The sequence below is a fragment of the Scatophagus argus genome, chromosome 8 (assembly GCF_020382885.2).
Source record: "Scatophagus argus isolate fScaArg1 chromosome 8, fScaArg1.pri, whole genome shotgun sequence".
NCBI classification, from domain to species: Eukaryota; Metazoa; Chordata; class Actinopteri; family Scatophagidae; genus Scatophagus; species Scatophagus argus.
The window spans coordinates 9,410,350-9,433,066 of NC_058500.1; the positions used below are offsets into that span (position 1 = coordinate 9,410,350).

At 41.1% G+C, this 22,717-nt stretch overlaps 2 protein-coding genes across 2 annotated transcripts in view; one reads left to right on the forward strand and one right to left on the reverse strand.

Annotated features, from left to right (window-relative positions):
• Positions 1 to 3,305, forward strand: part of LOC124063562 (dedicator of cytokinesis protein 3-like) — a 47,549-nt gene extending 44,244 nt beyond the window's left edge. The window contains exon 54 of the mRNA XM_046397339.1: positions 240 to 3,305. Within this exon, the coding sequence (XP_046253295.1) occupies positions 240 to 848 (609 nt within the window). The 3' untranslated portion in view covers positions 849 to 3,305. The remainder of the gene's footprint in view (positions 1 to 239) is intronic.
• A 1,903-nt stretch (positions 3,306 to 5,208) lies between these two features.
• LOC124063538 (poly(rC)-binding protein 4-like) overlaps positions 5,209 to 22,717 on the reverse strand; it is a 33,207-nt gene continuing 15,698 nt past the window's right edge. Inside the window, exons 6-14 of the mRNA XM_046397292.1 lie at positions 18,341 to 18,472; positions 16,672 to 16,800; positions 15,345 to 15,419; positions 12,915 to 12,986; positions 11,400 to 11,441; positions 11,227 to 11,302; positions 10,678 to 10,727; positions 7,755 to 7,924; positions 5,209 to 6,165 (exon numbers count right to left, since the gene is read on the reverse strand). Coding sequence (XP_046253248.1) covers positions 5,820 to 6,165; positions 7,755 to 7,924; positions 10,678 to 10,727; positions 11,227 to 11,302; positions 11,400 to 11,441; positions 12,915 to 12,986; positions 15,345 to 15,419; positions 16,672 to 16,800; positions 18,341 to 18,472 — 1,092 coding nt within the window. The 3' untranslated portion in view covers positions 5,209 to 5,819. The remainder of the gene's footprint in view (positions 6,166 to 7,754; positions 7,925 to 10,677; positions 10,728 to 11,226; positions 11,303 to 11,399; positions 11,442 to 12,914; positions 12,987 to 15,344; positions 15,420 to 16,671; positions 16,801 to 18,340; positions 18,473 to 22,717) is intronic.

Here is a 22,717-nt window from a genome sequence, read left to right on the forward strand (position 1 = left end):
GTTTGAAATCCAAACAATGTCGGAATGATGAAGTAGTTGTTGACTCCTCAACTGCTCTCATTTGTCACTTGTATTTCCAATAATTCTGACAGCATGTGAAGGCAGCATGAGTAGTGAAGAAGTCCAGGACACTCTTTCTTTTTCTGTAGATCAAGAGAAGTGCACCCATGACACAATCTCTCTCTCTCTCTCTGTCTCTCTCTCTCTCTCGCTCTCGCTCTCTCTCTCTCGCTCTCCAGTCTCCTCTCCACCCGATCCCTGGCTCCCCCACCAGTCCTCAGTCAGCTTTGGGTGGCAGTAACTCCACTCTGTCAGGAAGCGCCAGCAGTGGGGTCTCCTCTCTGAGCGAGAGTAACTTTGGAGGCCAGTATCCAGAGCCTGGCCCCATTAGGAACGATGCCTTGGAGCCTCTTCCCAGTCACCTGTGGTCCCCCCCTGACGAGTACCTGGCCTCTCCGTACCTGCACATCCACTACGGCGGACCAGAAATCGACTCCGTGGACCAGGTCCGCCCCTTCCATTACCGCAGCCCTGCCTCACATCCGCACACCCACCCGCATCCCCACGCTCACGCCCACCCGGGCCTGGAGAGCCATTCCCACGGGCCGCCGCCTCACCACCACGTCCCCACTCATGGCCCTCACCACATCCCTTACCGCAGGCCCCAGCCTCCAGCCGTGCCACCTAAACCCTACCTGAGAGAGGGCTGCATCCCTGAGGAGGAGCTGCCGCCTCAACCCATCCCGCTGCCCCGCAGGATCTTCCACTCCCCTCATGGCCACAGGGAGGACCAGGGGAAACACGCTTGGGAGCAGTGCATCAGCGAGGAGCATGAGGAGGCACAGTGACGAGGAGGCTCCAGCTACATTTCAGACAGAGCTTTCTTCTCCTTGTCTTCTTCCCTTCATTTACACTGAATAAAAGGAGCATTTTAATGGAAAGAGTCTTACGTGAAGCGGCGGAGTGCGTCCGGCTGACCCTTCTCGCCCTGTGATTTAATATCAGTGCACATGAAGGAAAGAATGATGAGTCTGTAGAAACTACAGGCACAGCTGCCGTCACTGCTCCGTGTGGCCTCTTAGATATAGCTAAAAGAAAAACCTGCTGAACAATAAGACAGATCAGCTTTGTTCAGAAATTGATATTGATTGTACACACTTGTACAACTCGTCTGTGAGCATGTTTTTTTTTTTCATTTAAGAATAATACGACCACAGTTTTGTGAAATATGACAACAGTGATCATAACCAATGTGATCCCAGGTGCAGTATAGGCTCTGAACTCCCTTAATTTTGCATTTCATGTAATTTTCACAACTCAAGGCAATGACCGAAGGTTATCATTCACAGTGAAGTGACTTCTCTGCTTTAAATGCTTCATATATATATGAATTCTTATTTTGATAAATAAATACATAATACAAAATACATTATAGTGTTTTCAAAGGCTTATATCCACTATGTTTTTCAAAACACTGTTAAGTGCTCCTTAATAGTGAATCATATCAAATGGCTGTCACAAAGCGCAGGTCTAGAAGGTTGGACTCGCAGCTCTTCTCTCGGATCGGCATCTCAAGGGACATGAACTTCAGTCGCTGTCACTGATGACCATTTCCTGTCCGTACCACACGTATGGACACCTTCGTGAATGTATTCAGACAAGATGTTCTATTTGTATTGCATAAGCTGCAATGCTGGTTTTTGTTTAAGTGCTTTAAGTTCAGTCTTTGTTGAAGAAGTCTCTATTTGTCTGTTTTGTGTGACAAAGAGATATCTTTGAGGGGAAGACTGAGGGGAAACTGAGGACAATGACAGACAGGTCCCACACCCGTCATGTCTCATGTTCATAGTGAATGAAGAAGGCATGGAACGAGAACTCTCCACACCTCAACCGCCTGGACAATGGACTTTGTTGGACAATGAAAACTAACACCATTCTCTCTCTCTCTTATCCCCCCTTCCATCTTTTTCCTTCTCTGTGTGGTTGTCAGACCATATTTCGCAGTGAGGGCTGAATACTGGACAGCTGCATTGGCATTGCGTTGTGTCTGATGACACTGTCTAGACCCCCGCCCACTGAGCGGCCAGTCGAGGAGCCCGCTCAGACAGCATTGGAATCGCCTACCTGCCTTAAGTGCACTCAAATGCAGTTTGACCTCTCATCCGGACTGTGAGAAGCTCATTTAGAGACAGCCGCTCTCCTTTTCATTCTTTTCACTATTCACTCCCTGAAGGAACAAAAAAAAAAAAAAAAGATATCTACCTAGTGATGTTTTTGTATGGTTTTGTCCCGCTTTGGTTTCAGGTTGCTGTTTGCTTTGTAGCGCTAATATTTCTTATTCTGCCTGCGGCTCTTTCTTGATCACCTTCTGTTGTGTGAAAACTAATGATGTGTTTCAGGAGATTGCCTAAGCCCGGACAGAGAGAGAGAGAGAGAGAGAGAGAGAGAGGTTCACTGTTTGTGGAGCAGAAGAACAGCACTGTTTATTGTAGTGGGTTGGGAGGATATAGCTAATATTTTAACAATTACTTGTTTTACTGGTTGTTTTTTTTTGTTTGTTTGTTTTTTTTGCAGGTGGATGCTTTGTGTTACTGTACATCAAGTTGTCAGCTGACTAGACAACATCTATTTTTGTATGTGAGATCATCAGTTGTGTGAACATACTTCAGAAACTGTACCGACACAGAAGGCCCAGGTACTGCGTAAGCTGCTGTACTTTGTATGAAGATGAACCTGAGTTTAGATATATACAATATGTGAGTATCTTTTGTGAGTCTGATGGCACTGAAGATAAGTTGTGACTGAAGTGATACTCAAAATATAGGTACAATAGAATTTTTCAATGTAAATTCTGTTATTGTACATACAGCAGTATTGTGAAATATTTTTGAGAATTATTGCAGACACCCCAAAAAGGTTTATTGTTGTTTTGTGTATATACATGTACTCCAGAGATCAATGTAATTGATAAATATCTATAATCAGTGTTTGAAAAAGGACAAATCCATTAGACTGTGGCTGTCTCCACCGTTCTTGACTTTGAGTCTTCTCATATAAATACTTTATACACTTTTCAATGTGCTTTCCTGTACATATGGTGTTAGCATGATCAAACAGTGTTTGGTTGTAAAAGTGGTTTTCCTACTCCCATAACTGCTGTGGTATGGAATTCATTAACGATGCCAAACATTAAAGACAATCTTTTATCAGCTCCAAATCTTCCTCCTGACCTTTGCTGTGCTGTGATTGGTGGAGCAGTTTGTTGAGTCGACAGTAGAGGGCGCTGTTTGTCATGGAAATACATGAATCAGACACCAAAGTGGTGAGTCTCTGAGTCTGTGTGTGTGTGTGTGTGTGTGTGTGTGTGTGTGATTAATTGGTGGAGCTATTACGGAGAAATTTAACTTAGTGGATGTAATCCACATAATGATAACAATTAATCAAACAAGCAGTTATGATGAACCTACGGAGAATTTCTTACCCAAATCTGCAGCTCCTATCAGCATTGCTGACCTTTCTATTGACTTCCAGCTCTTGATTCAGCTGTCTGGCTGTAACATTACCGTTTTGGTACACTCTCATCTCCCTCCTGTCATAGTAAAGCCCTGTATAGTCCTTGCACCAATAGCAGACAGACACAGTTAACAACTAGCTGGTGAACATGAAGGTGCATTTAGAATCAAAAGAGGATATTTTCCTCAGGAGCCTGGAGAGACCAAAATCCTAACCCAAATTAAAAATATTTTCTCTCTGAAACTGCTGGGTATGTAAGTATAAATGTATAAATGCCTCTTTCCTAACAAATCCACCATAGCGGCTTTAAAGGAAAAGCTCCTCAGTTTCAGTGACAGCTAAGGTCCCACCAGCTCAAGCCTCACACTGCTTTGATATTAAAATACACCACGTCTTTGTTTGATATATGGTAATGCAGCTGGGGTTAAAGTGAAGTTTCATTCATACATACATATACAAATATAAAAAAAATAATGTGCCATGTGTTTCTGTGAAGAATGTGGATGCTCTTCAAAGTCAGTTCACATCATCTCAGTAATGAGTACTGATGGGCGGCCTACAGGTGGCACAAGTCACCCATTAAGACGTCCTGTGGGCTAGTCAGAAATAATGATCTAATCTGTATATCCATCTTCAAAGTTACATTTCTATTCTGACTGTATATTCTTTAATAAAGACAAAGAGTAACATTTTAGCTTATTCGGTCGCATTAAGGCTGATTTGTTTTCCTCTCTTTCTATTTCAAAACTTCCAAGTGTTGTGCTGCTGTCAATTCAGATGTGAGAAGAAATATGATAGATAGATAGGTAGAGACCTTTCATGCAAAAGAAAAGAAGAATCTCAAGGACTCATCCTTGTTACATTTTAGCCTTGTCGCTCATTGGACTTGAAGTTGTAGGCGTGGGTCTGTTTGCCTCTGAAAGCAAATGCCTTTGGTAGCAATCAGGACTGCACTCTCACTGTCTCACATATCCTTGATGCAGTCACCAAAAACAAAAAAAAAAAGCAAAGAGTTAGGATGAAAGGATCCTGGCTGCCTCTCCAGAGGATGATGATGCTGCGGTGCATGTTGATGCAGATACTGAATTTCAATTTTACAGCATTGCTGTGGCAACTCTCATTCTCCCAATTCTCTCTCTTCCTCTCTCGCTCTCTTTGTGTCATTTTCTTTGCTGCTCACAAACTCCTCAGCTAAAGTCTCACTGTATTTATTCTTAAGGGACATAGAGCGAGTGAATTCAGGAGAATGTGCTCCGAGCAGCATGTGACTCTGAGTCTTTTTTTGTGCACACTTACATGCATGTCAGTGCACTGCTTGGCATGCAGTCAGAGCTCTTTTCTCTTCTGGGGTTTTCTCTGTCTCATTCTGCTGTTATTGTGTGGAGCACAAGAGCACAATGATGTGAAAAGCATCTCTTGTAAATTCTGGCAACTGGAATGACAAGCTGCTATCCTGCCTGTGTTTGGAAGAAAACAAAAATAACCTGGATCTGGCATTGCTTCTCTTTGTGTACGCCCCCATCCCCCCACCTCCACCCCACCCCGCTATATCAATTTGACATTGATTTGTTTCAAATGCCGTGTCTACTGTTTGAATGGCTGTGAAGCAAATCAACAGACTCAGTGTGCTACAAATAAAGGTAAAAAAGAAAAAAAAAAGAAAAAAAAGGAAAATAGGACACAAATGCATCAGGAAACAAAGACTTTTAATAAATGAAACAATACTAATAAATAAAGATTAAACCAGTTGCACATTCAAAATAAAATCCAACAAAACGAACATAACACTGAACAGTAAAGTACAGTACCATAGCACAGATTATTAAAAAAAACACCCTCCCCCCCAAAGACATTTACAAATTTTTTAAAAACTTCAAGAGGCAAACATAGACATTGTATAAAAGCATCATACAGTAGGGCATTTATCATCTGAGTATAATTTACAAATTTATTGTAGGATAAATACTTACAGCTGATCTCTAACTTGAGATACACATGTAAAAACTCATGTTTAAACATGTGTTTCTCAGGTGAGGTTCCAGCCCTTCTTTCAGTGATCAATAACAGTGATGAGGTGACAATGAAAGCGGTCCATCAACTCATGGGAAACTCACAAATTATCTATAACCGTAAATAAGTTTGAATACCTTTTATCCACATCCCCATTGGTCTCTTCTCTGTTGGTGCATCACAGAATAAAAGTCAAGAGCATCTCTGCTAGTGGATATGGCTACATCAGGCGTTCGTGGACAAACACTGCAGCTGTCCTTCATCTGACTCTCCGATTGCAGACCCCGGAGGCTACATCAGTAAGGAGCAAACTTCTGTCTCTCTGGCTTTTTGATGCAGTTGGCTGAGGAGATTTTGGCGGTGTAGGCGGCCAGAGTAGTGTGGGAGGGCGCTGCCGTGACGGCCACCGCCGGCGCAGGGCTGGACAGAGTCAGAAAAGGGACAGACTTCACCCCCAGCAGGCCAGAAAGTGGCATGGCACCGTAGGGGGTGCCCAGCATATGAGCCGGGGTCAGGGCGCCCACAGCGGCCAGGGTGGGTGTGGGGGAGGCAGCTGGGGAGGCTGGCTGGGTGAAGGCCATGTTGAGGTCGACCGGAGCTGCCACTGTGGCTGCCTGGGCTGTGGATTTGGCTGTCTCTAAACTATGAGGCAGAGATAGGAGGAGGGAGGACAGGGAATGGTGGTCACAGGATTATACTGTTGCTACAACACTGGGTGAAGTTTCTTGAAAATTACTAAAGGGAAACTCCACTGATTTTACACATCAAAGTCTGTTTATGGGTCTAGGAGTACCACTGTATATGTGCAAAAAGGTTTTGTAAAGCCTTTTGTGGCTCCAGAGGGGTTCAAGTGGTGTCAGCTGCCTGAGGTGATGTCACTCGAAAAGTCTGAAAATGATAAGAAAACTCTGGAGGTGTGGATTTAAAAAGAAGTGAGTCTTCCAGACCTCTGTAGTCCACTCTTTAGCTCTGCTTTTGGCTTATGGCTTGAGGCTACATTAGCTGCTACTGACATAACACACCTAAATATCCAACCGAACTGTCAGCGGCCAAGTCGCATTTCGGGTTAAGTAGGTGCCATGTTTCGACATAAAATAAGAATGCATGGAATAAAACAGACATGTCTTGTTTTGATGCTTTGACTTTGATGTTTAATGATGTCATGAGTCTGTCTGTTGTAGAAGTGCAATGCTAAATCAGCGCAGTGCCCTTTTAAAAGACATTAGAGCTATATGCCAGTTACACACGATAACTACTGCTGAAGTGAAAGAATGAAGCTTTTGATTTAACCACAATATTCTTCTTGGGCTCCTGGAGACGTTCTGACCTCTTTAGCATCTCAAAAACTCATTGCTTTATCAGCTTGATGCTTGATGACATTTTCTAATTTTATTCATATTTCTTATAAACAGGCTTTTGACCCGACTGAGAAATCCATGACAGAAAATTGTGCAACACTTCAATTTGTGCTGTAAAACAAGGTTAAATACATTTTAGATGCAGATTTTCATATGCTATATATGTGATTGATACTGGCAGCGCTCTTCATGCAGCACTGAGTGATAAATGAGTAGCAAATGAATATTTCACAGGAAGAAATAAGACAGAGACAGGTCTCTCCTACTACAGGGAATATCCAAACAAGTACTAACTATAGTCTTCCTCAATTGAGTCACAAAAAAAAAGCTTTTCCTCTTTTTACTCTCTAATAGAAAGAACTGATAATTACCACGAGAAGCTCTATGAAGTTTTAATTTATATAAAGAAACAAATCCCAGGTAACTAATTCTACTATTTTTATTGTGAAAACATGCATCACAGTTTTTGTTGTATATTATTTGTAAGATGTCTCTTTATTCCGTTCACTGGTTCGGCTCATTTTATTTGTAGGCTATTAGCTACTTTAATGTGTCTGGATATGATCTGTTTCCTATTCTTTCAATAATTTACTATAAGATATTGTTTTGCGTTTCATTAGGATCTTTATGTACTGGAAAAGTTCATTTAAAAAATAGGTCAGAGCTGCTCTGCAAATACTGAATTCGACAAGACACCGCTGCTATGTCATACAGCACAACCAGGCTTTTTACTCATTCCCTCGAGACCAATTACCCACAGTGCAAGGAAATCCCTCATTATCACTTATCACTCTGTGACATAACCTTTGACCATTTTAAACCAATGTATTTCTCTCGCAGTGATTCATTAGATGGCTGCACACCAGGCCTTACCAGGAGGTAATGAGGTACTGGGCCAAGTTGATGCTGACTGGTGTTCCTGTGATGGTGACGTGACGGTCACTTGTCCCGTCCAGCTGGCTGCCGATCTTGATCTGAGCTCCTGACACCTGCCTGATCTCGTTGATCTTAGTGCCCTGACGGCCGATGATCGAGCCGATCAGCTGCAAGAAAACAGAAGCCGGACAGATCAGTCAGTTTTGTGGGAAAAAAAAAAGGAAAAATAATGATTACGTACGTATACCAAGGAGGACAGCAGACATGCTTTACAAGAAAAGGTTTCAACAAATCGTTTGTTGGTTGTTGCTGTTGCTGAAGAAAGTGATTCTGATGAAAAGCGTAAAAGCAAAACATTAGCACTGTTGAGCTGACATAAAGCAGACCACTTCAGATATTGCAATTACATTGTCTTCAGTGGATTGGTCATCCATCATGCATGTCAAAAGCACTTTTTTCCCCCCAGAGTCTCCCTTAATTGCTACTGCGTGTGCATCAGTAAAAGAGACGAGAGGAGGCACATTTGCCTCTCATTCATCTGAGTGGCTAAAAGGTTATTGATTCCTCAGAGTGGTGGTGACTTCCCAAACAAATCACTTCCCAAACACATGCCAGCTAGATGCGTCTCCACACTAATGGAAATCATAATGGGAAAATAACTCAAATATATAATATGCAGTCCCATCAGCTTGAGCGTTCCCTCTGCTGAGAGTAGATTAGACAATGACACGAGTTTTATTGCATTCCAAAATACATTATCACTCTTCTTCTGTTTTCATTACCAAACCTGAACCCCTTCCTATTAGCGCCAATAGATATTTAGCAGAGCCCAGGGCTGCGTATCAGCTCAAGTGGAGGGTGTCAGGGCTCAGCGACAGGGTTGGCTGCCAGATATGCAGTGAGTGGGGCAGTTATGAGGAACTTGTAGTGTGTGTGTGTGTGTGTGTAGACATACTAACTGAATAGACAATGGCCACTGCAGACTTTAAATCACAGATAACGCCTCAACCCCCACTGAGACCAAGAATCTCCACTGGACTCTGGGCTTTTAAACCAGCTGTCAGTAAAGCCCAGCTGTCAACAGCTCACCCACTTTGGTGCGCATGACCTCAGACAACAGAATTCCTACGAACAACCGTGAAGAAAACAACACACAGCCACAGCTAAATAAATGAAACAGGAGACAAGACAGGTATGCTCACCATGGTGTTAATTTTTCCTGAGCATACAAATAACATTAATGCTGCACCATGCTCCTGTTCTTCAAGTGGCCTATATATTCTATATATCCTGCTGAGGCAGTCATTTGAAAGGACACAGGAAGAGGGATGGGATGGTGAGGGTGCAGCCATTTTTCTTATGGCTAAATCTTCCTTGTGCAGAAGTGTGGTACATACTGCTGACTGGGTGTAAGCAGTTTCTCAATGCATCTGTGTGTCTGTGTGTGTGTGTATGCACAAGTGTTGTTCAGCGCTCAGTGTGTGAGCACAGAGCCGGATTGTGTGGTTGGACTGTGGCCGGCCTGAGGGGGGGAAGGAGGGCTGAGGAGGCTCAGTCATGGCTGTAAGTCCTCTCTTCTGGAACAATGGCTGGACCTCACAGCTGTCCCTGTCACTGGACTCCCTCATTCCTCTGATGCATTGTGCCACTTGCCACGTGGGAGTTTACTTATGGAAAAAAAGCCTTCAGGCATTTTAGAAATGTTGTTGAAGCGCTGTGGCTATATTCTGTACAGTACAGTGAAACCTAATCAATCCAGTTCTTGTTTTTCTTCTGTCTTTTGTAAAACTAAGACAGCGAAGCAAAAAATCAATTTTATTGCCTGGAAATAGCTGGAAGTTTTTTTTCTTTATTTTTAATTGAGCTAGCATTTTGAACTGATTTCAGCATCTCAGATTATGAATTCCAAGAATGGTAATACCCTATATTTTTGTGATTATTATAAACCCTTAAAAAGTCCAAAGGAGGACGCACAAATAATATGGACATGGGCCTTGCAGTTTATTTTGAGTCAATAAATGTATATATCCGCAGCTGAAAATAGTCCCCAGCAAATGCTTTATTTACCCCTGTTTGAGTAATGTTTTCTTAAAACTAGAGTTACTGACTGTTGTATTAAATTTCATTCTTATTTATTAAAAAAAGAAATTACCTATCTACATCCTCATTAGGGTGTAATGAGGCTGAGGGAGTTGGAAAGTCGGAAAGAGAGTGCTTCTGTTTTGATGCTGGATATAAAAGCTCAAAATGGAATTGTACTTTATGAAGGCTTCTTTATGCATTTTACATCAGAAGAGAGCGTTCTCTGTTTATCGTTCTTCATAATGAAATCCAGTAGGAAGCACAGAACAATTAATAGCCAGACGCTCTCCTTCCAAACCAGCCAAACCTAATGCTAAAGTGCCCATTTGAAGGCAGATGTAGCCCGACTTTATTTGGAAGTGAATCTATGCGTTGTGATTGGAGAGACATTTCATCAAACCCCGGCGATGGCTAAGTGAAGAGGGAAAGGATTTTTGTCTGTTTTCTTATTGGCTGTTTTGACAGCAGCCAGCCTCTAAGTAGGTCAGAGAACATGAGAGGATTTACTGAGCACTCATGGGAGTCTCTCTAAGACACTCCAACTGCAGCCCTGACAATAATGCGAAAGGATCCATATCAGCTCAGAATCCCTTTAACCTTGGGTTAGTCTGGGGTTAGAATAATGACGACAATTAGTAAGATGCCAACATGTCTCTTGTCTCTTTCGAAGTCACACCCAACGTCTTTGCAGTCGTAGCTACCGCAGCTGAAGTCACCTGCTACGTGCTGTGTACATGTGAGATGAGCACTGATTTCCTGTTTTCTTCTTCTTGTTGTTCAGATGGGAAAATAATTACAACATGAACAGTAACAATTTTAAATGTTTTGCATTGCTTACATCATTGGGAATAAGCAGCTCCTGAGATGTCTGTGAGTTGGAGTCCATTCCTGATGAGACAAAATAAAGGCGCTGAGTGAATAAAATTGACATATCAGACATTTCAATATTCATTCGACTCCACACAAACCACCGCTGAGATGCTGGAAAAGCCCTTTGAGCCAAGACCTGCTAGATATAGTAAAGCAGTTAATTTCCATTTTAATAGACTGATGTTTAACACGGCCCTCATTCTTTTCTTTCTGCCATTTCTCTGACTCTGCTTCTCATTTCACATAATAGTTTCCATGAGAGGGCCATAAAGCCTCTTCTCCTCCTTCCTCACTGGCACAAGCATATAAAAATCAGCGCGGTTAATGACAGGCAGCTTTTACTTCTCCTGTCTAAAAAGAGGTTGAAAATCTGTGGCAAGCTACAGATGGAGAAGCAATGCAAAGACATAACTCTGCAAGCTGCTTATTTTATTTAAGACAAATTGTTTAGTTTGACTGGCAGAGCAGTGGGATATAATCCAGAGCAAATAGTTATTATTCTTGCTGCTATACATACCAGGTATGATAGTCGAAGCAGGCTGGGCAATTGGACTCAGACCTTGCTGCATTGACAGCTGGTGCAGCTTGGCCAGCTGTAAGACAAAAAGCCAAATTTACTGCATTGTATGCCAAACCATAAGCTACTCATGTTATATTAAATTATAATAATATTTCGACAAATGCTCATACCTCTGAGTGTGGAATGCCATATTGGTTTTGCAAAGTATAGGCCTGAAAGAGAGCATCCTGCATTAAGTAAATTAGAGTTATAAAACATCACACACAGGCAATAAATCCGCAGCCTCTTAATGGAAGTGCTTCACTGTCAATACATGCCTGTTCAGCCTTGAACTTATGCAGAAGAGAAGCATTGAACCAGCTGACCATATGGTCACAAAAAACAAAAAGAGTTGATGTGCATCTAGTGCAGATATTATCGTTTTGGTTGTCCAGGTGTTGAAATCTCTGATACAGCAGAAGTGAATGAAAGTTTGTTTGTGGTTCTTGTAGCCATAGATGTTCTGTGTCTATGCTTGCAGCATTAAAACAAACAAACAAAAAAAAAAACATTCAACAGGAACACCAAAATGTCCAAAATGTGTGAACAGCGTGAACAGTTATTATTGAATATGAAGTAGCTCCTGTGGAAAGTGTTGTGGACTATTATTTGTGAAATCCGCAGAGCTGTTGATTTTACTCAGTTTGTGTGTGTGTTTTTATTTGAAATCACTTTTACCTCCCCGCTGTCTAATTTATATGTCAAAATAAAGAAGAGCAGAATCAACCAATTCCTGTTACTTTTGAGAAAATACTGATTAAAAGTCAGCATGAAATCAAAAGCCAAATAAGAAAATGTTTCATGATTTATCTATGTTACATACTGAAATATAATCTCTAACGTTTGCCCTCTGCGACAATCGGTAGTTTGCTCTCCCCTTTTGTCTCTTGCTCAGTCTCATTTCTTACATCATCTTTATCTGTACCTGCAGCATCGCCCATCCCCCAATTATCTTAAATAATGCAGACTAACTCAATTCTGTCTGACGCCAGCTGTCTGGCTACTGTTACCAGTCCGTCTTACATGGTCATAAACTGGAGAGGAGAGCCAAGCCCTTACAATGCATCAGTACATTACAGCTGAGTTTATATGGGTGAGCACAAAAACACCACAAATTAGTAGTAATAATCGTAATCATTTCCAGCATCATGAGCGATTGAGATTGGGAATTTTTCATATTTCATTACCCATGATTATATTTTTTTTTTTCCAGCATGGCTCTAATTTGTCAGAGGCTGCTGCTCCATTCGGATCTTGTGATAGTATCTGCTATTGCTGTCATGGGAGGAATATTCCTAAAGCCGAAGTGTTTCTGGTGCAGAACTAGGCAGAGCTAAAAAAGACATGGCAGAGCTGTGGTGGTGGTGTGTGATGGTATCGTGTTTCAGGAGGGGTTATAGCTCTCACAGGGCAGAACAATAGCTGCAGCTTTACGCTCAGCTGTTGTTTTTAATGCCTCATGCCAGATGATCGACTGTATAAATTTGGACATGCCACACAACCCCTGCTCTCACTCACCACTCAGATCTCACACAGCCCTGAAACTCATTCCTATGCTCCACAATTAAGTTTAAGACTTAATTGTGAGCTCATTTCTGCAGAGATTTGGTTTTTTTTAATATTCACAAGAATGGAGATGTGGTTACCTGCTGGAGGTCCAGACCACCCTGGGTGACTGAGTACATGGGGTGGGTTGCAAATTCTGACGCATCGAACACCTACAAACACACAACACATGAGAGAAGCACAAAGTGAAAATATGTAGCTATTTACTGAAATATTTTCATGTTTATAAAGCCTGGACAGTCATTATTTTTGTAATGGGAGTGATTATAAGAGACGGTAAATATGTGCTTACCAGCTGGAACTCTCCACGATAAATTTTACGTAAAAATAACAGTAAATAAACTTCCAATTTCAGGTTTTTCCACGCTTTCGCCACAGATCAAATTTAGCCTGAGATGGGCTCCGGAGGCTGCATTTCTGACACTTTAACACACCTAACAAGCTTATAGGCCATGACTCATCCAGAGACCCTTTTCCATTCCACTTCATTTTCTCCACTGACAAATTATACAAACATCCCTTATCACTGCGCAGCCTTCATTAAAGCCATCTCCCACTGACCAGGACCTCTCCCAGAGTTTAATTTGATAGCGTATTATGGGGAATATCAAAAACACAAAGCCATTCCATAAATTGACTGGAGTCTGAGGCAGCACAAACAGTGTCAGAACTGCTGACAGCTATGCAGAATATCTGGCTGCTTCTGTAGCCAGAGGAGACGGCGGGTCTCCGATCCCACTTGCTAATCTTGTGACTTATTCCATGGGAGGGTGGATGTCTGTCCCTTCTCAAACAGCGGCATCTATACCACTCAACCCTCTCTCTCTCTCTCACACACACACACATACACGCACCCTATCTCACCTACACGAGTTTTGTTTCCCCAAAGGAGTGAGCCGATAACATCAATAAAAGACCTGATCCATGGTAACAACTTGTCTAACAATCATTCTCTAATGATAATTTGTTGTTTCATGTAATTTGAGAAGGTGAGATTGACAGCCCCAAATGCTAATCAAACTTTCTGGCACTGCTAGCGGCACGGCTTCAAGGATGATTACTTTGGTCCACAATAAAATACCTCTACAACACAACTGATTTCCAGGAAATATTGCACAGACATTCATGATGCCCAGAGGATGAAACCTAATGATTTAGTTGATCCCATGACTTTTTATTCAGTGCCACGTGCAGGTCAAAGTCTGATGCCACCATAACATTTGATATTTTGAGTGAAACGTCTCAAAAACTATTGGATGGACTGCTAGGAGAAAATGAATTGTAATAACTTTAAGATAAAGACCAAGTTTGGAAAAGTGCTGTCCGACCTCATTGAGATTTTAGTTTAGTGTAGGGAGAAGGGTGTATGGAATGTATTGGAGACTACCACCAGGGGGCAATCAAGATGTTTTGGCTTAATTTTTGCATGCTCTCATGTTGTCCAGCTTTATGTACAGTGAGTGGTTTCATTAAAGAAACATCTTCAGCTGTAGTTTGTGTGTAGTGCAATGTTATATAAAGATACCAAACTATGATGGCGAACATGTAAACATTGTATTTGCTAAACATCACAGCTATTGTGAGCATGCTGGCATGCTGACATTACCATTTGTAAGGACAGCCTCACAAGCTAACAAAGAGTTAGCTTGGAAGCTAATTTTGTCCTTTTGTCCCTGTGAAATATTTTGAAAAAGTATCAATATAGTATTGGGAAAATTAGTTAACAAAAAAGCCAAACTGAATGTTATTATTGAAGATATTATCTCAAAAAAGGACTGCATGTATCCTTTGGCTTGTACGTAAGTTTCTGTTGTGTAGACATAATATTCAGCTTAAATTTTGCTCTGTCTGCAAACCTGAAAGCAAGGTCATCATATTTCTTTGTGGTATTAACTTGACAAACATCACCTTTTCTTCTGTTCATCTTGTTCACTTTCACCATCCATTCAACTTCTGCTCATTCAAGAACCACATTTTCCCCCACTATTACTTTAACCCCCATAAAGCCCTTACAAATGCAAAGGGCCATTCAACCCACATTTTGAGAGCCACTGTGTTAGTGTATCATATAGGAGGAACCCATCCATCCATCCATTTTCTATACCGCTTATTCGTGAGGGTCGCGGGGGAGCTGGAGCCAATCCCAGCTGACTACGGGCGAGAGGCGGGGTACACCCTGGACTGGTCGCCAGTCAATCACAGGGCCAACACACAAAGACAAACAACCACACACTCTCACACTCACACCTAGGGGCAATTTAGAGTAGCCAATGAACCTAATGTGCATGTTTTTGGTATTGTGGGAGGAAGCCGGAGAACCCGGAGAAAACCCACGCAGGCACAGGGAGAACATGCAAACTCCACATAGAAGGGCCCAGACCGGGATTCGAACCTGGAACCCTCTTGCTATGAGGCGACAGTGCTAACCACTGCACCACCGTGCCGCCCATAGGAGGAACCTGTCTTCTAAAATCTCTCACGCTGTCTCTCTCTCTCTCTCTCTATCTTACCTGGTTACCAGCGATGAGGAGTGCAGCTGGCGAGGGGCTCGGTCGATAGGGGATGGTGGCACCCTTTGGGGGAGACTAAGAAGTCAAAAATAGGACAATAAATCTTTATTATAAATCTCTTAGACGTGGTTAAACTCTACACATCTACTCTGAAACAACGTCACTCTTCTGTCAACGAGCGCAGCAGTAAGTGCAAATGGTGTTGAACATTAAGATACAATAACAATTAATGATGAACTAAACTGCTAATGACACTGACATTATTCTCTTCCTTGTTTTTCTTTTGATAATATTAGTCACTCTTTGAATAATTGAAGAGGTGTAGTGAGAGCTCTTTGTGGATAATAGCTCAGTGCTTTAGTTTGCATCGGAGCTGCAGGCTCTGCAGTGGTTTGCCCTTTGGATAAATCATGCATCCACTGACAAGGAGACATTTGAAGATAAAATTCTTCAAACGCCAATAAGAATAGAAGATTATACAGTGTACATGACAATGTATATCTTATCGAGTAACTGCAATGCTGGTGACACAGTTTTTGGCTTTAAAATGTAAAGCATCTTTTCTGCCGGAGCAGTCACAGCAATTTCTTTGTATAACTTTGCATAATTTAAATCTTGGAACCAAAAGCAAGAAGCCGCTGGTACAGAATCCTAATGAAACTTGCAAGCCTTTGAAGAAAGCCCTGGAAAACTGGATCAAACTAGCAATTAGTCAGTCAGGTCCAGCTGCAATGCTGAAACAAAAAGGACTTGTGCACAACACACAGGGAGAAACTGTGCTTGGGGTTGTTTTTCTCTCATCTCCTCCTTGATTTTCTCAAGAGAGTTGTTGTCTGAAGGTGGACAGATTTTACTGCAGGCCACTTTGTTTTCTGCTAGCAGTTTAGAGTCATCTCCAACAGCACTGAGCTCTGACCTGAGAGCCACACCTTTCGACTCCATCCGATGTCTTGCCCGTCACAGAAGGTCCAAACAATAAAGGGATGTTGTTGTACTTTCTGGATGTTTCCTAGTAACGCTACAGAATCTGCGTGCAGCAGCAGAGTATAGACGACCGCCAAACAACACGTATTCAATTCAATTCAATTCAATTTTACTTAAAGTGCCAATTCATAACAGAGTTATCTCAAGACAGTTTACAGGTGTGTAAACAACACATTCAAAAAGAAAAAGAAAAGAATGAGAGAGAAACAGGTCCCTGGGCAAAACCCCACACTGTATGTAGTGCAGACAATGACTGCATGCTGGTGAGATGAAGTAGACTTCTGACAAAATGTCAGCTCGGTGTGGTTGTGTGAAGTAAAGAGAGGACTGGTATGCTTCCTACCTCCAGGATTACTGTGCAGATGAGCTTGACACACTGGATTACAGAGTCCTGATTCCCAGATATCGTGACCCCTCGCTCAGTAGAGTTGGGCAGCAAATCCCCTGCCACCTGTATCTGAGCTCCAGTGCTCTGCAAATGATAGGGGTTTTAAAAAAAAGATTAAGTTTGATTCTGCAGATAAGACAAGTTGTGATTGCACTGCCATGGCTCACTTCTGCGTCTACCTGCTGGCTTTGCTGATTTTACCACCTATACCGAAAGAGACCAACTGCACCGTAGTTTGCTTAACATTAAGTGTTGTCAGGTTAGAGTTAAATGAAAAGTCACCCATGATCAGTAGATGTAATTCTCTCAGTTTTAGCGAATATTTTCCAGACAGGCTACACGGTTTTTGGTGGCCATTGCTTAACCACACACATAACAAAATGCTTCTGTAAGCGGTCGTGTTCCTGTGGCAACCAAACAAACAAAACAAATTTGTACCTGAAACAAACTTGGGTTGTGAACAAGACAAGAAAATCCGTCTAACCACAGAAATTGACTGGATGCCATTGCCAGCGAGAGTAAAGGCTAAAATGAGAGAGATGCTATTTGTAGATCAGTATGGAGCTAACGTTACAGTGTCAGATGACACTGGCAACAGATCTGATAAATTTAATCCTAATGTTTCAACTGGGCCTCGATGTTGTCAGGAGTTTTTCCCTTTCAAAGTTCCCACTGCTGAGTCACACTGTGTGCTGTGTTAAGTGATCTTTCTGGGCTGCATTGTCTCACTTATTTCCTGCCTCAATAGTCTGAACCCAGTTTTAGTCTGATGTAGATACCACCACTTTGGTCCAGAAAAATCTCAAACTACTAGACGGACTGATGTTAAAATCTGTTCAGACATTCGCGGTTCCAAGAGGATGAATCTCAATGACTTTGGTGATCCCTTCACTTTTTATCAAGAGCCACCTATAGGTCAAAAGCACTTTAGTCAATGATCGAATGCTTGCAAAACTGTGTTCCCGTCAGCCTCAGTTGTACTTTGTGTTAACTACTAATTAGTGAATGTCATCATGCAAAACTAAGATGGTGGACATGGTTAACATCATACCTACCAACATCAGCATGTTAAATTGTATGTTAGCATCGTGATGTTAACATTTATCTTAAAGTGCTGCTGCGTCTTAGCCTCACAGAGTCATTAGCATAGCTCTACACTTGAGACCCTGCTGGTGCATCTCTGAATTTCTTTGTATTTTTGGTAAATTCTGCTCGGTATTGCTTGTCTGTAGCATTAATGCAATTTTTGTGCCATGATCCATAATAAATTACATTAATTCTTTCATAGCATTTTGTTTCCACAGATAAATACGATCATCAACTTCCTAACCTTGTTATAATAATATCAATAGCTGTAATTGCAGTGATTCTGAAACATGATTGAAATGCATTAGCAGCAGGAGGACTTACACTAATAGGGCAAATAAAATGCAGCATGAAAAAATTGTGAAAATTGTTTGTGAAGATATTGTGAAAAATGAAATCTTTCCATTCCACCTGGAAGTTAAAGATATTTTCCCCTTTTACTCCAGAAGCTTGTTTGTCCTCTTCATATCTCAGTGTTTGACCAGCCTGTGCAGCGAGGACAAGGAGGATGGAACAGATTTTTGCTCTGGCTGCTCACCTCTCTGATCTCCTTTATCTTGGCCCCTCCCTTCCCGATGAGAGAACCGCACTGGCTGGCAGGGATGACCAGCCGCAGGGTGACTGGTGGCTTGGAGCTGATGGTTCCGTTGGCTACCAATGCAGTCAAGTCCTGGAGGGAGATATTACAAAGTAACAAAATATGGAGAGTGTTGGCAGGAAAGAAAAAGAAGAGAGTCCCAGAGGACAAACTCAGGCAGTGGAGGTCAAGGTGGAGATTGAAGGGGAGACAAAAGCCACTAAGGGGGTTTTAACTCTAACAATTAGGACTGGAACTGGGATTGAATTTGAATGGAACCCATTTTTATTGGTCATATTAATCTAAACACACTTCAAATTTTATTTTTAAATTTCAGTTTTATCAAAGTCTGTTTCATTAAGTAGCTTGGCTGCAGGTTTGGAATACTGGAAACCAAACAGTAAAAACTGAGTGAAATTAAAATCACTCCAATTAGGCCATTTAATAATGAGCCAAGTCAACACATTTGGTTTTTTTGAGGTAATGCTTAATACACTGCAAAAAACTGAAATCTAAGTAAGTTGAAATATCTTAAATCAAAATCAACATTATTCTTCTTTTCTGCCTGACAAGATATTTCTTCTTACCGGTTTTTATGTTGGAGAATTTCACTTGTTCTTCACTTGTTGCTATTTTGTCAACAATAATATTAATAAGATATTATAATTTCTTACTTTGACTGTTTTACTGGTTCTGACCTACTTCTACTTAATACTTGAAACTAGAATTACCAGAATTTTAGCACTGTTTGATCAAAACTGACAAGTTTACTTTGTCAAATCAGAATTTCTTATTTTAGCCATTTAAGTATATAAGTATATTTCAGTATAGTCCCATGTCAAAACAATCACAACAGCATTAGATGTGAAACTGCACCCACCTGCTGGCTACCGTCATTCTGTGTGGATTTGTATCGTGACATATGCAGGGTGTGACCTTCGTCTCGCCTAATTTCAGCTGGGCACACCTCCAGCCAACTGTGACCCTCCAAAGGGTAAGTGGATTTATAGATAATCGATGGATGGATTGATAAATGTACTTGTTTTTAATGTATCTGTACTAGCTTTAAGATATACATCCTGAATATAAAGCCTTATTTCAAGACAATGGCACAAGCAATTAAATTTAAATACAATTTCTTGCATATTGAGGAACTGATTCAAATGCACTTGTTTTTTTGTCTATCAACCCAATATATCTTTATCTTTTAAAAAAATCTTGGCAAGTGAAATTTCCTGTTCAGGTAGATTTTGATTATTTTAAGCAACATTTTACCCCCTTTTGTGCTTTTTCTTGTTTTTGAAAGCTGACTGTTTGCATGATCTGGCCTGAACCAATTACAAGAGAACCAAGTTCAGTTTGTCTTGCATCAACACAAACTGAGCAACAAAAAAAAGATGGAAGAGGTATGTGGAGCTTCAAGTGGGAAGCAGAAAGAGAGAGCAATGAGCAATGCAGCATAATAAACCTCCACCTCTCTATCTGTATGTCTCAGTATGCGCTGGAATGTATGTAGTACAGTTCAGGGTTGGCCTTGAAAAGCCTTTTACATCATTCATATGAGCTGCTGAATTCTATATGAAAGGAGAAATATTAATTGTGGCACCAGTGGTAAGGAAATTGTGCTTTGAGCTTTTCATTCCACTGCATAAAACTGAGCCACGCGTCCTTCATGCTGCAAGCACATCAACCTTGATTACCTTGGAATTTCTTAATAGAGATCTTTTGAAAGCGACTAAATGGGTATACGCACTTTAATGTACTATTACTTTTGTGTTTAGTCCTTTTTTAAAGAAACTGTTGTGAGATGATGTTCAATTTAAAATAATAGTTTGGCAATTTAAAATATATGCTTATTTCTAAAGTTAGATTAGAATACTAATGCATAAAATATGAAGTACAGGCAGTCAGCTTTGCTTAGTATGACGACTGAGGAAACAGCTAGCACAGCTCTGCCCACAGCTAAAAATAGCTGCTGAATTCTAAAGTTCAATAATTACAACGTTTATTTAATCTGCACCAGAGCTGAAGTGTAGTCAAGCTTCATGTTTAAATCACAGATAAGACATTAGTGTCAGTGTCAGAATGGTCGCAGTCCAATAACACATCATAACAACATAACATGTATTTAACATCAAAACCTCAGTGAATCATCTTAAAATGTCAATATATGCAGCTAACGAGGTCTGATGATGATAACAGCCCGAGAACAAAAGGGCGAAGAATGAGTCTATGTTATCTGTATCTATTATCTGTGTTTGTAAATTCAGACATATCAATTTGAATAAAGAGCCTTACTGACTTCAGTATTTTTACTGAGCAGGTAGCAAACATCCTGTGTCTGCTTTGCTGTGGGTGCAGATTGAACTTTTAATTAATGAACAGTATGTCTCTGTGAAGCTTTGAAATGTAAATACGCTGCGCTGCTGTCTCGCTTCCCATCAGAGTTCAACCCACAACAAATGTGTAACAGAATGCAAAGCACGCTGGTTGTCTTTGAATGGTTTCCGCTATAAAATTAGCAGAGTTTGATTTAAGATGGGGCAGTGTGCATGTGTAACCTCAAGGGATTTTCATAATATTTCTAATAAATGTGAACTTTAAACTTGAAAAGCATATTCTGACGTGGCTTTTTTGCTTCTCTGCTATGTGTCTATATTTAGTGAGGCCGATCAGGCTTTCTGACGTCTCGTCTCATTAGAAGAGGGGCAAGCAGCTCTGGGCGTCATTTTCTTGATTTGATCTAAAAATACGAGCCACCTCTTAGCAACTGCGAACATTTCCATTAGGGTTGCAGTGGTATACATGCATGAAACGTATGTCGCTGCAAATGTAATGGAAACGTTGTTAACATGTAGTGACATGACGCATACGTTACGGTTATGATACCGTGCACATTTGCTTATCTACAGGATTGAATTCTACAGTATCAGTGTTATACTATGTTACTATGTATGCTGTTACACTGTGGTACCATGAAACTGTGGTATTTTCTGAGGCAGTTATCATACTCTGAAGAAAATCATGCTGTTACAGCCCTAGTTCCCATACTTCCCTGTGCCATTCTAGTAAGAAAAATAAAACAAGACTCTAAAAGCAAATTGGCGGAAATAAGAAAGGGGGTTACACAAGCACTGCTTGCACAAAGAATTGCTGGGATTAAATCCCCAAAGCATATTGTATTGCTTGTGGGATAAGGACTCCAATACAGAAAGATTATGTGGCTTTCATGCATGCTGTTTCTCAACAACTAGGAAAGAAATTCTTGTACAATACTGTGGTGCATTTAGTGTGTTATTAGACCTTTTTTTTTATTGTCATCAGATTACTTAATGCACCTAAATGTGTGTTTCTGCCTCATTTGGGCAAAATTTCATCCATAAAACTCACGCAACTTACGCAAGTGATCAACCGCCAAGTGTAAGAACTGAAAGCCTGTGCTCCTGGGTAATCATAACCACTAAGACAGAAACAAACGCCAAGTCTAACGCTGCGGTGACCACAAAGCAGATTATTCCCCTTTGTTTTAATTAAAGGTGTCAGACATACAATAACTCAACTATGGTGGAAATGGTGCACAGTGGGTCAGCCAACATGTTGCCATGGAAACTCAAGAGTTTCAGGGTTGAAAAGAGGTGAGCGCAAAAGATCTTTAATGAATACTGCACTGTGCTCCCAGCCAACGTGTGTTTACTGAACGCTGTCGACCTGAGCAGGGAGCACCTGTTTCCCTGCCAGCGTCTGCCATGATGCTAAATCGGAGTGAAGACGGCTCTCATTCCACTGTATTAATTAGTGGGCAGTCACTCTGGGATTTAATAGCATGAGGAACCATCTATATCTCATTAGAAGATGAAGAGAAGACATACAAACCCTTCTCGTTAACAGGTACATAATATTGTCATTTGCCCTTTTTTGGAGTCAAATGAGCATATATAGCCTCAAAAAAAGAAGTATAAATGTGTTCATGCAAAGTGGCAAAACAAATAACTGGCAGGTTACTGTACAGCACTCACTTACAGTACTTTTACAAGAGTGGCTAAATCCACTTATCCCAAATTTTCAACTGTAGTGCAATCTTATCTGAAAGCACATCAAGTGCTATGAAACGCAGCTAAAATCTTTTCCTTCCATCACTTCAGTTTAGAGTATAATCGATAATGATAAAAGCACATTAGTGGTGATGATGAGATGAAGGTAAGGAAATGATTTCTTGTAATTATGTGGTAAAATGGCATCTTTTTGGCTCCACCAAGACTATGACATACATTTTCTGATTACACCCTGACTAGTGCCCTCTGTAAAACACCTTGAGACACATGAAATGATTTTCAATCC